Raw genomic sequence first — 12,859 nt, forward strand, 5'->3', positions numbered from 1 at the left:
GCGGGACAGCAGGAACACTGTCTGGATAAAGGGGGCCTTGAGAGGCAAGGAAGTCCTCCTCTTCCTGCCTCTGTTCTGCCTCAAGTACCCTGTCCATTATTCCATGCAGCGTGTGCTCCAACAGGTGGACAAGAGGTACAGTGTCACTGATGTATGCACTGTCACTGCTCACCATCCACATGGCCTCCTCTGATGGTGACAGGACAGTGCATGCATTCCTGATCATGGCACACTGGTGTGGGGGAAAAAAACGAGCTCCCCTGACCCCTTCCTGGTACTGTAGTCCCACAGGTACTCATTGATGGCCCTCTGCTGCATGTGTAGCCGCTGTAGCATGGCCAACGTCGAGTTCCACCTGGTGGGCATGTCACAGATAAGGTGGTTCTTGGGCAGGTTCAACTCCTTTTGGAGCTCAGCCAGCCGGGCACTGGCATTATAAGACCAGCGGAAATAAACACAGACTTTCCTGGCCTGCCTCAAGACATCCTGTAAGCCCGGGTACCTGCCCAAGAACCATTGCACCACTAAGTTAAGCACGTGAGCCATACAGGGCACATGGGTCAGTTGTTCCTGTCGGAGGGCAGAGAGGAGGTTGGTGCCATTGTCACAAACCACCATTCCTGGCTTAGGCTGGGGTGGCGTCAACCACCTCTCAGCTTGCCCCTGCAGAGCTGACATAATATCTGCCCCAGTGTGGCTCTTGTCCCCCAAGCGCACCAGCGCAAGCACGGCATGGCATCTTTTTGCCTGCGTACTTGCTTAGCCCCATGAATGCCTACGGAGCTTCCGAGGACAAAGCACAGGAAGAGGCCATGGAGGAAGAAGTGGAGGGGGTGGAGGAGAGGTGCGTCACAACCAGTAGTAGCATTTTGGAGGCCTGGTGGCGGAACAACCTCCAACACTACTGCACCTTGTCTTGCATCCTTCCCAGCTGCCATAAGAGTGACCCAATGCACCATGAAAGATAGGTAATGGCCCTGTCCATGCCTGCTGGACCATGAGTTAGCAGTAATATGCACCTTACCACTGACCGCCCTGTCCAGCGAGGCATGGACATTGCCTTCCACATGCTGGTAGAGAGCCAAATCGCTTTCCATGAGAAAAAGTGCCGTTTGGGAACCTGCCACTGAGGAACTGCACATTGCACAAACTCACGCAAGGGGGCCAAGTCTACTAACTGAAAAGGCAGCAGTTGAAGTGCTAGCAATTTAGCCAAGCTAGCATTCAACCCCTTGGCATGTAGATGGCTGGTAGTGAACTTCTTTCGACGGTCCAGCAGCTGGGGCAGGGAAATTTGCCTGCTACAATCGGACGTTGGTGTACTGCTAGCAGAGTGCCCGCAAGTACTTGGCTGTGACACACCTAATTCTACACCTTCATTCCTTTCAGTGCATGTTTCAGAGAGGACTGAAGGTTTAGTGGGGTTGGAGATCCCAGCTGATGAGGAGCAAGGAGAGGTTCACTTTGTTCTTTGGCATGGGTCTTTAAGATACGCTTGCCAACAAACTGCATGGCAGGTCAACATATGTCTGGTCAAGCATGTGGTGCCCAAGCGGCTGATGTTTTGGCCACATGAGATATGCTTGAGAAATATGTTGCAAATAGCAGCGGTGCGATCTGATGCACTTGTCTCAAAAAAGGCCCACACCAAAGAACTTTTTGAATAACGCGCAGAGGCAGCGCCCTGCACAGGCGGAGCTCTGCAGTGTGATTCAGTCAGTGTGCTGCCCTTAAGCTTGCCCCTGGAGGGAATCCTGTCTCCTTGGAGATATGCCTCCTTCTCCTCCTCCTCTCTCCTATCAAATACCCATGTGGAGTCAGTGACCTCATTATCCCCTCCCTCTTCATCACTGGAGCAAACCTGGCAGTATGCTGCAGCTGGTGGAACATGAATGCCAGATTGCTGTCCTTCTTGAACATCCCCTCTCTCTGGGCTCACTCTACTACTTTCCTCTAGCTAGGTATTATCATCAGAGCCTTAAAAACACTGGGCATCCTCCTGGAGCATGTACCCAACACTGTGCTCAAACAGTTCGGGGGACTCCTCAGGAGGACATGGTGGGTCTAGGGAAGGAGTGACTGATGCCATTGAGACGAGGGAAGAGGCGATGTTGGCAGCTGCTTTGCCAGTACCCTGAGCCTGGGTGAGAAAGGATGAGGAGGATGAGGAGGGCTTGGTCATCCACTCTACCAAGTCTTCGGCATGTTGCGGCTCAACATGTCCAGCTGCCGAAAATAAGAACAAGCGCATCCCATGGCCACGTGCTGATGATGATGACAATGCACCGTGTCCATGATCAGCACTGTTGCCTCTAGACACAGAGCCTGCTTGCCCTCTTTTATTGGCTTTTGACTGTCTGCCTCTCCTTGTTGGCCTTCCAGGCATACTAATGGCCTACTGGGAGATGAGAACACCAGAAATTGGGGTAGCTTTAAATGACGACTGAGCAGATGACACGGTACATGACTGTAATTCCTGCAGCTACCTGCCTGTGATATAGGATCTGAAGAACACAAGCAATTGGGGGTAGCTTCAGGTGTACATTGTGCAGGTGGCACAATACACAGACTGTAACTGCTGCAGCTGCCTGTGGTATAGCACCAGAACAACACCAGCAATTGGGGTAGCTTCAGGTAAACACTGTGCAGGGGGCACAATACACCGACTGTAACTGCTGCAGCTGCCTGTGGTATAGCACCAGAACAACATGAGCAATTGGGGTAGCTTCAGGTGTACACTGTGCAGAGGGCACAATAGACTGACTGTAACTGCTGCAGCTGCCTGTGGTATAGCACCAGAACAACACCAGCAATTGGGGTAGCTTCAGGTTACTGTGCAGGGGGCACAACACACTGACTGTAACTGCTGAAGCTGCCTGTGGTATAGCACCAGAACAACACCAGCAATTGGGGTAGCTTCAGGTAAACACTGTGCAGGGGGCACAATACACCGACTGTAACTGCTGCAACTGCCTGTGGTATAGGACCAGAGCAACACCAGCAATTGTGGGTAGATTCAAGTGTATACTGTGTAGGTGGAACAATACACTGACTGTAACTACTGCAGCTGCCTGTGGCATAGGACCAAAACAACACAAGCAATTGGGGGTAGCTTCAGGTGTATACTGTACAGGTGGCACAATACACTGACTGTAACTGCTGCAGCTGCCTATGGTATAGGACCAGAACAACACCAGCATTTGGGGGTAGCTTCAGGTGTATACTGTGCAGGTGGCACAGTACACCGACTGTAACTGCTGCAGCTGCCTGTGGTATAGTACCAGAACAACACCAGCAATTGGGGTAGCTTCAGGTGTACACTGTGCAGGGGGCACAATACACCGACTGTAATTGCGCTAGGTTCACAAGAAATTAAGACACTGTCCCTGCCTATCTGTCTCTCTATGAACGCCGCAACACACTATACAAGGCCGCCGCGCAGGCGGCCTTATATAGTGTGGGGCGTGTACTAAACCCCCTGAGCTATAATTGTAGTCAGAGTCTTCATACGGAAATACGATAACCCCAACTACCAAGGCCTGAGGTGTGCCTTGGCCTGGCTGGACAGTATGCCTAAAAGAGGGCATACCCTGAATGAATGTATGAAATGTAAATGAAATAATGAAAATATGGGGAAACGGGTAGGTGGGAACCCAGAAATGAGCCGACGAAGGCTCTGATGGAGGAGGAGGGATTTTAAAGCCCTCAGACTCCTCCTACAAATTCAGGCTAGCCTGCGGCCAGCCTTCCAACTTGTAGTCAGAGTCTTCAGACGGAAATACGATAACCCCAACTACCAAGGCCTGAGGTGTGCCTTGGCCTGGCTGGACAGTATGCCTAAAAGAGGGCAAAAAGACACAAAGTAGGTGTGATGTGAAAGCTACAAAGAAGGCCCGCAACAATCGTTTAGTCCGGAAAATGCGAATGCCCAGCTGACTACAGGAAAGGGGGTTACGTATGTAGCTGCTAACATGGAGGATCTCCAGCGCCCCATGAACCTGATGTAAAGAAAGGACCCCCTGCAAGACCTACCAAAATTGCCCAGGAACCAGATGAATAACCAGAAAAGGGGGGTTGAGGATTCCAGCCAGGTTTGGCAAGTAACCTGGGTGTAAGAACAACTGTTGGTAGTGAGAGGATGGAGAAAGCGCAGACCCACGGAATGATGCACAGAAGGCCAACTTACTGCCGACACCAAGGCTAAGGTACCGAAATATGACCACAAACCCCTAGCTTACAACATCCCCTTCATTGGTATAGATGGGTAAGTGGTAAGAGAGAAACTGCCTGGAGCACTAACTGGGAACTGCCAAGGAAGGAGACAGGAAGTCTGAAACACCACGAAGACCTGTCCGGTAACTGGTAGCCGTGCCAAAGAGAAACATCCCTGACTCTCCTCCCTTGATGGTTAGAGAGGGTGAGCCGCAAAAATGGACAGCTTGACAGGAGTTTGTAGGTCCTGAAAACTGGTCACCTGCTAGAAACTTCATGGAATTGGCAGATGAGGCCAAATTGCTGATGCAATACCCAGCGAAAGCCATAAACATGAACCTATGAGACCATCCCGCCTTGTGAGAAGCCCACTGCAAACTCTAGATAAGAACCAATGGCCAGATTGATTATGCGAGACCACACTGCCCCCAGTTCTACAAGCCACTGTGAGAAATTCCAACCACACCTGAAGGCGCACTGAGAAGAACAGGAGCCGCAGATGAGACCTCAGTGCAAGCCTAACGGGCTATGAACCCCACCATCCTGACTAACAAATAAGAGCGCCTAGAGAAACTTCATGAACTGGTTGAAGAATCCTGCACGAAACATGCGCTGCACTGGTGGATGTAAGAGGTTGAACAGAGTGGGGAATAACCCACTGAATACTGCCCCCCCCAGCTGAGGCCGGGAAAGGGGTACCCCGGCGATAACTGAGCTAAGAGAGTTTGGTCCCACCCCTAAAAATGGGGTGCTACCAAGCACTGAACCCTCATGTCATGGTGGAGGGATGAATGAGCACCGGCCTCCTCCGCAACCCACCCCAAACCCTGAATCAAGAAACACACAACAAGCGAAAAGAGAACAGACAACCAACACACGAAACAATACCCCTATGTACCTAACAAGTATGAGGATGCAAGTGCAGAAATGACAAGACCAACAGCGCGTGAATGTGAACCTAATGCTGACACAAACCCTAGTGTATGTAGTGAGTGAGCCCGAGCAACCTGCAGCGCCAAGACAGGTAATTAAAAAACGAATACTCAGGGCTAAGGTACCCACAGACCGTGGTGGGTAGTAGTAAAGGTATGGTGAATGTGCACGTATGACGTATGGTATACGGGCGAGAAAATTGTGGGACGACAATCAATTAAAAACGAAACCTCAGCCCGTATGGGTCCGTAGACGTGACGGACCCTGGATGTGAGCCCTAGCTAACCGACATACTACGAACATCAAGCTATGACATGAAAGTTACAAACGAAATGCTATGACAGAACAACAGCGACAGATAGCAAACAAACCCTCCGGGCTGGTGTACCCACAGACCGTGGTGGGTAGACATACAAGAGTGAAGAAATAAACGTGCAACGTATGACGTACAGTATACGGGCGAGAAGATTGTGGGACGACAATCAATTAATAACGAACCCTCAGCCCGTATGGGTCCGTAGACGTGACAGACCCTTGATGTGAGCCCCAGCTAACATACACTATGAACGACAATGCTACGAATGGAAAAGCTGTGACAGAACAACAGACACAGATAGCAAACAACCCTCAGGGCTAGTGTACCCACAGACCGTGGTGGGTAGACGTATAAGTGAGATGAAATAAGCATGCAACGTATAACGTATGGTATGCGGGTGAGAAGATTGCGGAACGGCAATCAATTGAAACGAGACCTCAGCCCGTATGGTCCGTAGGCGTGACAGACCAGGAAATGAGCCCTGGCTAACAGAAAAGCTACGTAAAAAATGCCATGACAGAAAGCAGACAGGTAGCAAACAACCCTCCAGCCTAGTATACCCACAAACCGTGGTGGGTAGACGTGCAAAGAAATGAGCGTGCACCATATGACGTGTGTTATATGGGAGAGAAAATAAAGGGACAACAAACAAAATGAAACAAACCTCAGCCCGTACGGATCTGACAGAAATGTTGGCAGAAAACGCTACGACAGAAACGCTGGCCAGAAAACGCTACGACAGAAACGCTGGCCAGAAAACGCTACGACAGAAAATGCTATGACAGAAAAGCTGGACAGGAAACGCTACGACAGAAATGCTGGACAGAAACGCTACAACAAAAATGCTGGACAGAAACGCTACAACAAAAATGCTGGACAGAAACGCCATGACGGAAAAGCTGGACGGAACGATATGACAGAAAAGCTGGACGGAACGATATGACAGAAAAGCTGGATGGAACGTGATGACAGAAATGCAGGACGGAACGTGATGACAGAAATGCAGGACGGAACGTGATGACAGAAATGCAGGACGGAACGTGATGACAGAAATGCAGGACGGAACGTGATGACAGAAGAACGCAGAGACAGAAACCTGGGGCCGAATGCCGTGAAAACCCCCCGTGACTGAAATGGGTGCGTGGACGCGCGGGGGGGCCTCCCCTCCATGGAGCATGGCGAGAGTTCCCGGGAGGTGAACTGGCTGGCAAGCGGCAAGTGGTAGGTGTAGGGTGAAGCCATGACTGAAAGCTGGACAGAAACGAAATGACAGAACACGCTGTGACAGAACATGCTGGACAGGAACGTTATGACAGAAAATGCTGGACAGGAACGCTGTGACCGAAAATACTGACAGAAATGTTGGACAGCAAACGCTGTGACAGAACAAGCTGGATAGAAAACGCTTACGACCGAAACCTGGACAGAACGCAGGCTGCGATCGACACATAGACCAAAGAAGCAAATTAACAAGACAGCAGTAACCCTGGCAGACCTGCCGTAGTAATATAGCTGTGGGTGGTCATGTCAGTGACCGTACACCCCAGAGCCCCGTCGCGCCCCCCCCCCCCCCTCCTGGAGGAGCCAGGGGAGAGGAGCAGGAGGGGACAGAATACTGACCCCCCCACCAGGTGTGAGGCACGGATGTGGGGGTGGACGCCGATCCCCCCCTCCAGAATCGGCCGGAGGCCGCCAGAGTGCATGGGGAGAGAGGAGCCGTCGGCGGCCAATCCCCCCCCCCCCACACACACACACTGGGAGAAAACGGCGGGTGCTCCGCACATGTGAGGGGAGAGGGGGAGCCAGCGGCTGCCGATCCCCTCCCCCTCCCCCCCACCAAGAGGAAAGTCGCAGATTCCAAAACTGACTGAAATGTAGGATAGAAAGACGGACCCCCCCCCCCATAAAAACGGGGAGAACCAGGCGGCGCCCCCCACATGGAGCCCGCAGTACATAGGGAGAGGAGCAGCCAATCAACCCCACCCCATCCTGACGTGAGTACCGAACGAAGCGGCCCCCTGTGAGCCAGCATTACATGGGGAGAGGAACAGGAGAGAGAGTGGACCAGAAGATGTGAGGGGGAGCAGGCGGCCAGCCGAAGACCCCCCCTCTCCCAGCGGAACACCGGGAGAAACAGGTGGGTGGCCCCCCATGTGGAGCCTGATCTACCCTGGACATGGGAGCTGACGGCAGCCGAAAGAACCCCCCACCCCCCCTCCCGGCGGAAACCAGGAGAAGCGGGCGACCCCCTCATGGAGCCAGACCCCCCCAGGACAGAGGAGCTGACTGCAGCCAAACCCCCCCCCCCCTACTCCCAGCGGAAACTCTACCCCCCACCAAGAGAATCAGCCGGCACTCCGCACATGTGAGGGGAGAGGGGGAGCTGATCACCTCCCCCTCCCCCCCACGAGGAAAAATCGCAGATTTAAATATATATATATGACATCTGCAGAGAAAGACGGACCCTCCCGCGCCCCGGGAGAGAGGGGCGGCTGCACGCTGCCCAGGAATGGCTGTGGGGAGACTGAGGTGGAGGTTGCAAGGACAGACAACCCCCCACTCCCCCGCCCCCCCCATGAGTGCCAGGAGAAATGGGCAGGCCGCACGCTGGCCAGAAAGGAGCTGAGTGACGAGGTGGAGGATGGAATGGATGGCCCCCGCTCCCCCCATGAGTGTCGGGAGAAGCGGGCGGGCCACACGGAACTGCACGAGGAGGTGGAGGAAGGAGTGATGGACGGCCCCCCCGCTCCCCCCTGGCACGAGCGCCGGGAGAAGCGGGCGGCATGGAAGAGCATAAGGAGGTGGGACGAATGAAAGACGCCCCCCCCTCCCCCACGGCATGAGCGCCGGGAGAAGCGGGCGGGCGGCTCGAAACTGCAAAGACGTGGAGGAAGGGGTGACGGTCGGCCCCCGCTCCCCCCCGGAACGAGCGCCGGGAGAAGCGGGCAGGCCGTACGGAACGGCATGAGCAGGTGGATGGGGGAATGATGGACGCCCCCCCGCTCCCCCCCGGCACGAGCGCCGGGAGAAGCGGGTGGGCCGCACGGAAGTGCATGAGGAGGTGGAGAGGTGGAAAGATGGACGCCCCCCCAGGTCGGTAGAACCTCAGGGCTGACAGGGGGGGGGGACGAGCGAGTGGTCCCTCGATGGTGCCCGGGACAGGAATAGACACCAAGCTGTGGCCGGAAGTGACGTGCATCAACCCAGAAATGAGCCGACGAAGGCTCTGATGGAGGAGGAGGGATTTTAAAGCCCTCAGACTCCTCCTACAAATTCAGGCTAGCCTGCGGCCAGCCTTCCAACTTGGCCACAGGCATCCTGCCTTTGGCCAATTATGGCTCTCCTCGCTGCCCGTGCTGTGATTGGCCAAGCATGCGGGTCACAGTGCATATATGGCACGAACGGCCCACAAAGTTCTGGCTTCGCCAAACGGGCAAACACCCAGTGTTCGAGTTGACCATGCATTCGATTCGAACACAGAGCTCATCCCTACTGCACATGCATGAGCCACGCTGTGTGCTATGAATGGCCGGGCAATCTTCTGGGACCTGTGTTGTGTCCCAGAACATTGCAGGGAGGGAGGGGGGATTGGTGATCTTCGGCGCCAGGGGAGGAAGTGGGAGCTGGATGCCTGTAAAAACAGGGTACAATCTCCCCCCTGCATGTCAGGGGGTCACCAGCACTTAAAGCGGAAGTTATATTTTTGGGTGGAACTCCGCTTTAAGAGCCATGACTTCTATACAGTATATTACCAAACCATCATGAGCTCTCCATCTCTTCACTTTGCCTGTAAAGGCCAGTTACCTTTCCATGTAGGCAGGGCCGGCGCTACCACTAGGCGGGCTAGGCAGCCGCCTAGGGCGCACTGCCGCCTAGGGAGCAGCCATGGCCTGTCACCTCCTCATCCCCGCTGGATGCAACCTATGGAGCTGATGTCCCCATGTGGTGGGTCTGCAGAAGTGTGTCTGGAGGTCCGGAGGAGGAGAGGGAATGTCTGTTGCCAGGGATGGTGCAGGGGCGCGGAGAGGGAACTATCACATGTATTACACTGACAGATCCGTCCCCTGGCTCCCCCTGGCTCCCCCTGGCTCCCCCTGGCTCCCCCAGCTGCAGAGCTGTTTGGCGGCTCAGGGCTCTGATTGATACCGAGGAGCTGGCCCACCTCCTTCATTGTCACTGGTCGGGACTCGTGAGGGGGTGTGGCCAGCCAAGGGATGATCCCACATGTCACTGGGGGATGGGGGACAGGGGGCAGAGCAGCCAGCCTCAGGGATGATCGCAGGTCCTTCTGGGCAGAGCATCATGGAGGTAAAAAAAGGCTCTAAAAATTCTGTTTTGTTTGTTTATGCAACCACTGGACTGGGAGAAATTGGGTTGAAATCTGCTCTGCCCGATATCTCAGTCAAGACAATGCTACAGGAAACTTTATTATTTCTATCTTTAGACTTTTAAACATAAGTAAAAAGTGATAAAGATCAAGATGATATCTGCTCTTTCCTGTAGCAATGTCTTGACTGAGATATTAGGCAGAGCAGTTTTCAACCCAATTTCACCCAGTCCTCTGCCCTGCTGTCACCCAGCCCCCAGCAGACCCCCAGCCCCCTGCTGTCACCCAGCCCCCTGCAGACCCCCAGCCCCCTGCTGTCACCCAGCCCTCTGCTGTCACCCAGCCCCCTGCAGACACCCAGTCCCCTGTTGTCACCCAGCTCTCTGCCCTGCTGTCACCCAGTCCTCTGCTGTCACCAGGTCCCCTGTTGTCACCCAGCCCTCTGCCCTGCTGTCACCCAGTCCTCTGCCTGGCCTGCTGTCACCCAGTCCTCTGCTGTCACCAGGTCCCCTGCTGTCACCCAGTCCTCTGCCCTGCTGTCACCCAGCCCTCTGCTGTCACCCAGCCCCCTGCAGACACCCAGTCCCCTGTTGTCACCCAGTCCTCTGCCCTGCTGTCACCCAGTCCTCTGCTAGCTGTCAGCCAGCCCTCTGCTGTCACCAGGTCCCCTGTTGTCACCCAGTCCTCTGCCCTGCTGTCACCCAGCCCTCTGCTGTCACCCAATCCTCTGCCCTGCTGTCACCCAGTCCTCTGCCCTGCTGTCACCCAGTCCTCTGCCCTGCTGTCACCTAGCCCTCTGCTGTCACCCAGTCCTCTGCCCTGCTGTCACCCAGCCCTCTGCTGTCACCCAGTCCTCTGCCCTGCTGTCACCCAGCCCTCTGCCCTTCTGTCACACAGCCATCTGCTGTCACCCAGCCCTCTGCCCTGCTGTCACCCAGTCCTCTGCCCTGCTGTCACCCAGCCCTCTGCTGTCACCCAGTCCTCTGCCCTGCTGTCACCCAGTCCTCTGCCCTGCTGTCACCCAGCCATCTGCTGTCACCCAGTCCTCTGCCCTGCTGTCACCCAGTCCTCTGCCCTGCTGTCACCTAGCCCTCTGCTGTCACCCAGTCCTCTGCCCTGCTGTCACCCAGCCCTCTGCTGTCACCCAGTCCTCTGCCCTGCTGTCACCCAGTCCTCTGCCCTGCTGTCACCCAGCCCTCTGCTGTCACCCAGTCCTCTGCGCTGCTGTCACCCAGTCCTCTGCCCTGCTGTCACCTAGCCCTCTGCTGTCACCCAGTCCTCTGCCCTGCTGTCACCCAGCCCTCTGCTGTCACCCAGTCCTCTGCCCTGCTGTCACCCAGTCCTCTGCCCTGCTGTCACCCAGTCCTCTGCCCTGCTGTCACCCAGCCCTCTGCTGTCACCCAATCCTCTGCCCTGCTGTCACCCAGTCCTCTGCCCTGCTGTCACCCAGTCCTCTGCCCTGCTGTCACCCAGTCCCCTGTTGTTGCCCAGTCCTCTGCCCTGCGTTTACCCAGTCCTCTGCTGTCACCCAGTCCCCTGTTGTCGCCCAGTCCTCTGCCCTGCGTTCACCCAGTCCTCTGCAGACACCCAGTCCCCTGTTGTCGCTCAGTCCCCTGCCCTGCGTTCACCCTGTCCTCTGAACTGCTGTCACCTAGCCCTCTGCTGTCACCCAGTCCCCTGTTGTCTCCCATTCGTCTGCCTATCACCCAGTCCCCTGATCTGCATCACCCAGTCCTCTACCTGCTGTCACCCAGTCCTCGGCCCTGCTGTCACCCAGCCCCCTGCTGTCACCCAGCCCTCTGCCCTGCTGTCACCCAGCCCTCTGCCCTGCTGTCACCCAGCCCTCTGCTGTCATTCAGTGCCCTTTTGTTGCCCAGTCCTCTGCCCTGCTGTCACCCAGCCCTCTGCTGTCATTCAGTGCCCTTTTGTTGCCCAGTCCTCTGCCCTGCTGTCACCCAGCCCTCTGTTGTCGCCCATTTCTCTAAAAAAAAGAATTTTAAATGTTGTCAACTATGCTCGCTTTGTACAGCAGTTCAATGAGGGGGAAACAAACATCACAGGGGGGTATAGATAGGGCTGGTGTTAGACTATTTTGTGCCCATTCTATACCGTATAGAGGTATATAAATTATGTTTTAGCGGTTTGGGGGGGGGGGGGGCGCAAGTAGCTGGTCTCGCCTAGGGTACAAAATAGTCTAGCACCAGCCCTGCATGTAGGTCCAAGGTTTGCACTTGTGCACCATTCTAGTTATTCTCTACTTGGTAAGATCACATGGACAATAGCTAACAGGACTTACCGGCAGGTTTTTCATTGATGTTCACACAGAGCTGCTTCTTTGTTTCTATAAGCAGAGAAAGCAATTGTAAAATAACACAATTCTTTTTGTAGAAATTATTTAATATTTATATTAATTTCTCTTGTGTGAATTAGCTTTAATATTTAGCATATTGTTAAGATAAAGAGGAAGCTGTAATGGTTTGGGGTCAAATTTATTGTAATGTTTTATATATTGTAATGGACGCCGTGGCTGGGTCCTGGAAGGACGCTATATTTCCCCTCTGTTTGGGTTGTGCTCTCTTTAGGGAATGAAAATTGATTAACCCACCTGTTAGAGGAAGTGTCTTTAAAAGGCAAGACAGGAAGTTGTAGATGGGTGTGGAGAACACATGGTGGATGGTGTTTGGCGTTTGTTTTGGGTTGCAGCAAATGAAGTGGACAGCAGTGTCCTGTTTGGAAGGCTCCTGGCAGGGGAAGCTGCCTGCCATCAAGACCAAGCTCTGTTTCTGATAAGGACAGCTGTTCTGGACTTTGCAAGTCGGTGAGACTACAAATCTTTTTCCTTTTGTTTTTGGCTGCTGTAAAGCTATTTAAGTTAATAAACCGTTTGTTGTATGAAAAGCCTGTGTCCTGCGGTCTACCTGGTCCCCCGAACATTACAATATATATACACAGCATTGTTGTTTTTCCAATAAACGCCTAATAGATTAAAAGAATTCCCAGAGCACTGTGGCTTAGTTAGAGACACCCTTGCAGAAGAAGCCTGCTTTTAGGCATACTGGCTGTCTATGAAA

The 12,859-nt window shown here is 54.1% G+C and overlaps 1 protein-coding gene across 1 annotated transcript in view; it reads right to left on the reverse strand.

Annotated features, from left to right (window-relative positions):
* Window positions 1–12,859, reverse strand: part of LOC143929838 (killer cell lectin-like receptor subfamily B member 1B allele B) — a 57,999-nt gene that overhangs the window by 32,913 nt on the left and 12,227 nt on the right. Inside the window, exon 4 of the mRNA XM_077453813.1 lies at window positions 12,085–12,129. Within this exon, the coding sequence (XP_077309939.1) occupies window positions 12,085–12,129 (45 nt within the window). The remainder of the gene's footprint in view (window positions 1–12,084; window positions 12,130–12,859) is intronic.

Source organism: Lithobates pipiens, unplaced genomic scaffold (assembly GCF_037356315.1).
Source record: "Lithobates pipiens isolate NorthernLeopardFrog02 unplaced genomic scaffold, aLitPip1_a1.2 Scaffold_25, whole genome shotgun sequence".
Lineage (NCBI taxonomy): Eukaryota > Metazoa > Chordata > Amphibia > Anura > Ranidae > Lithobates > Lithobates pipiens.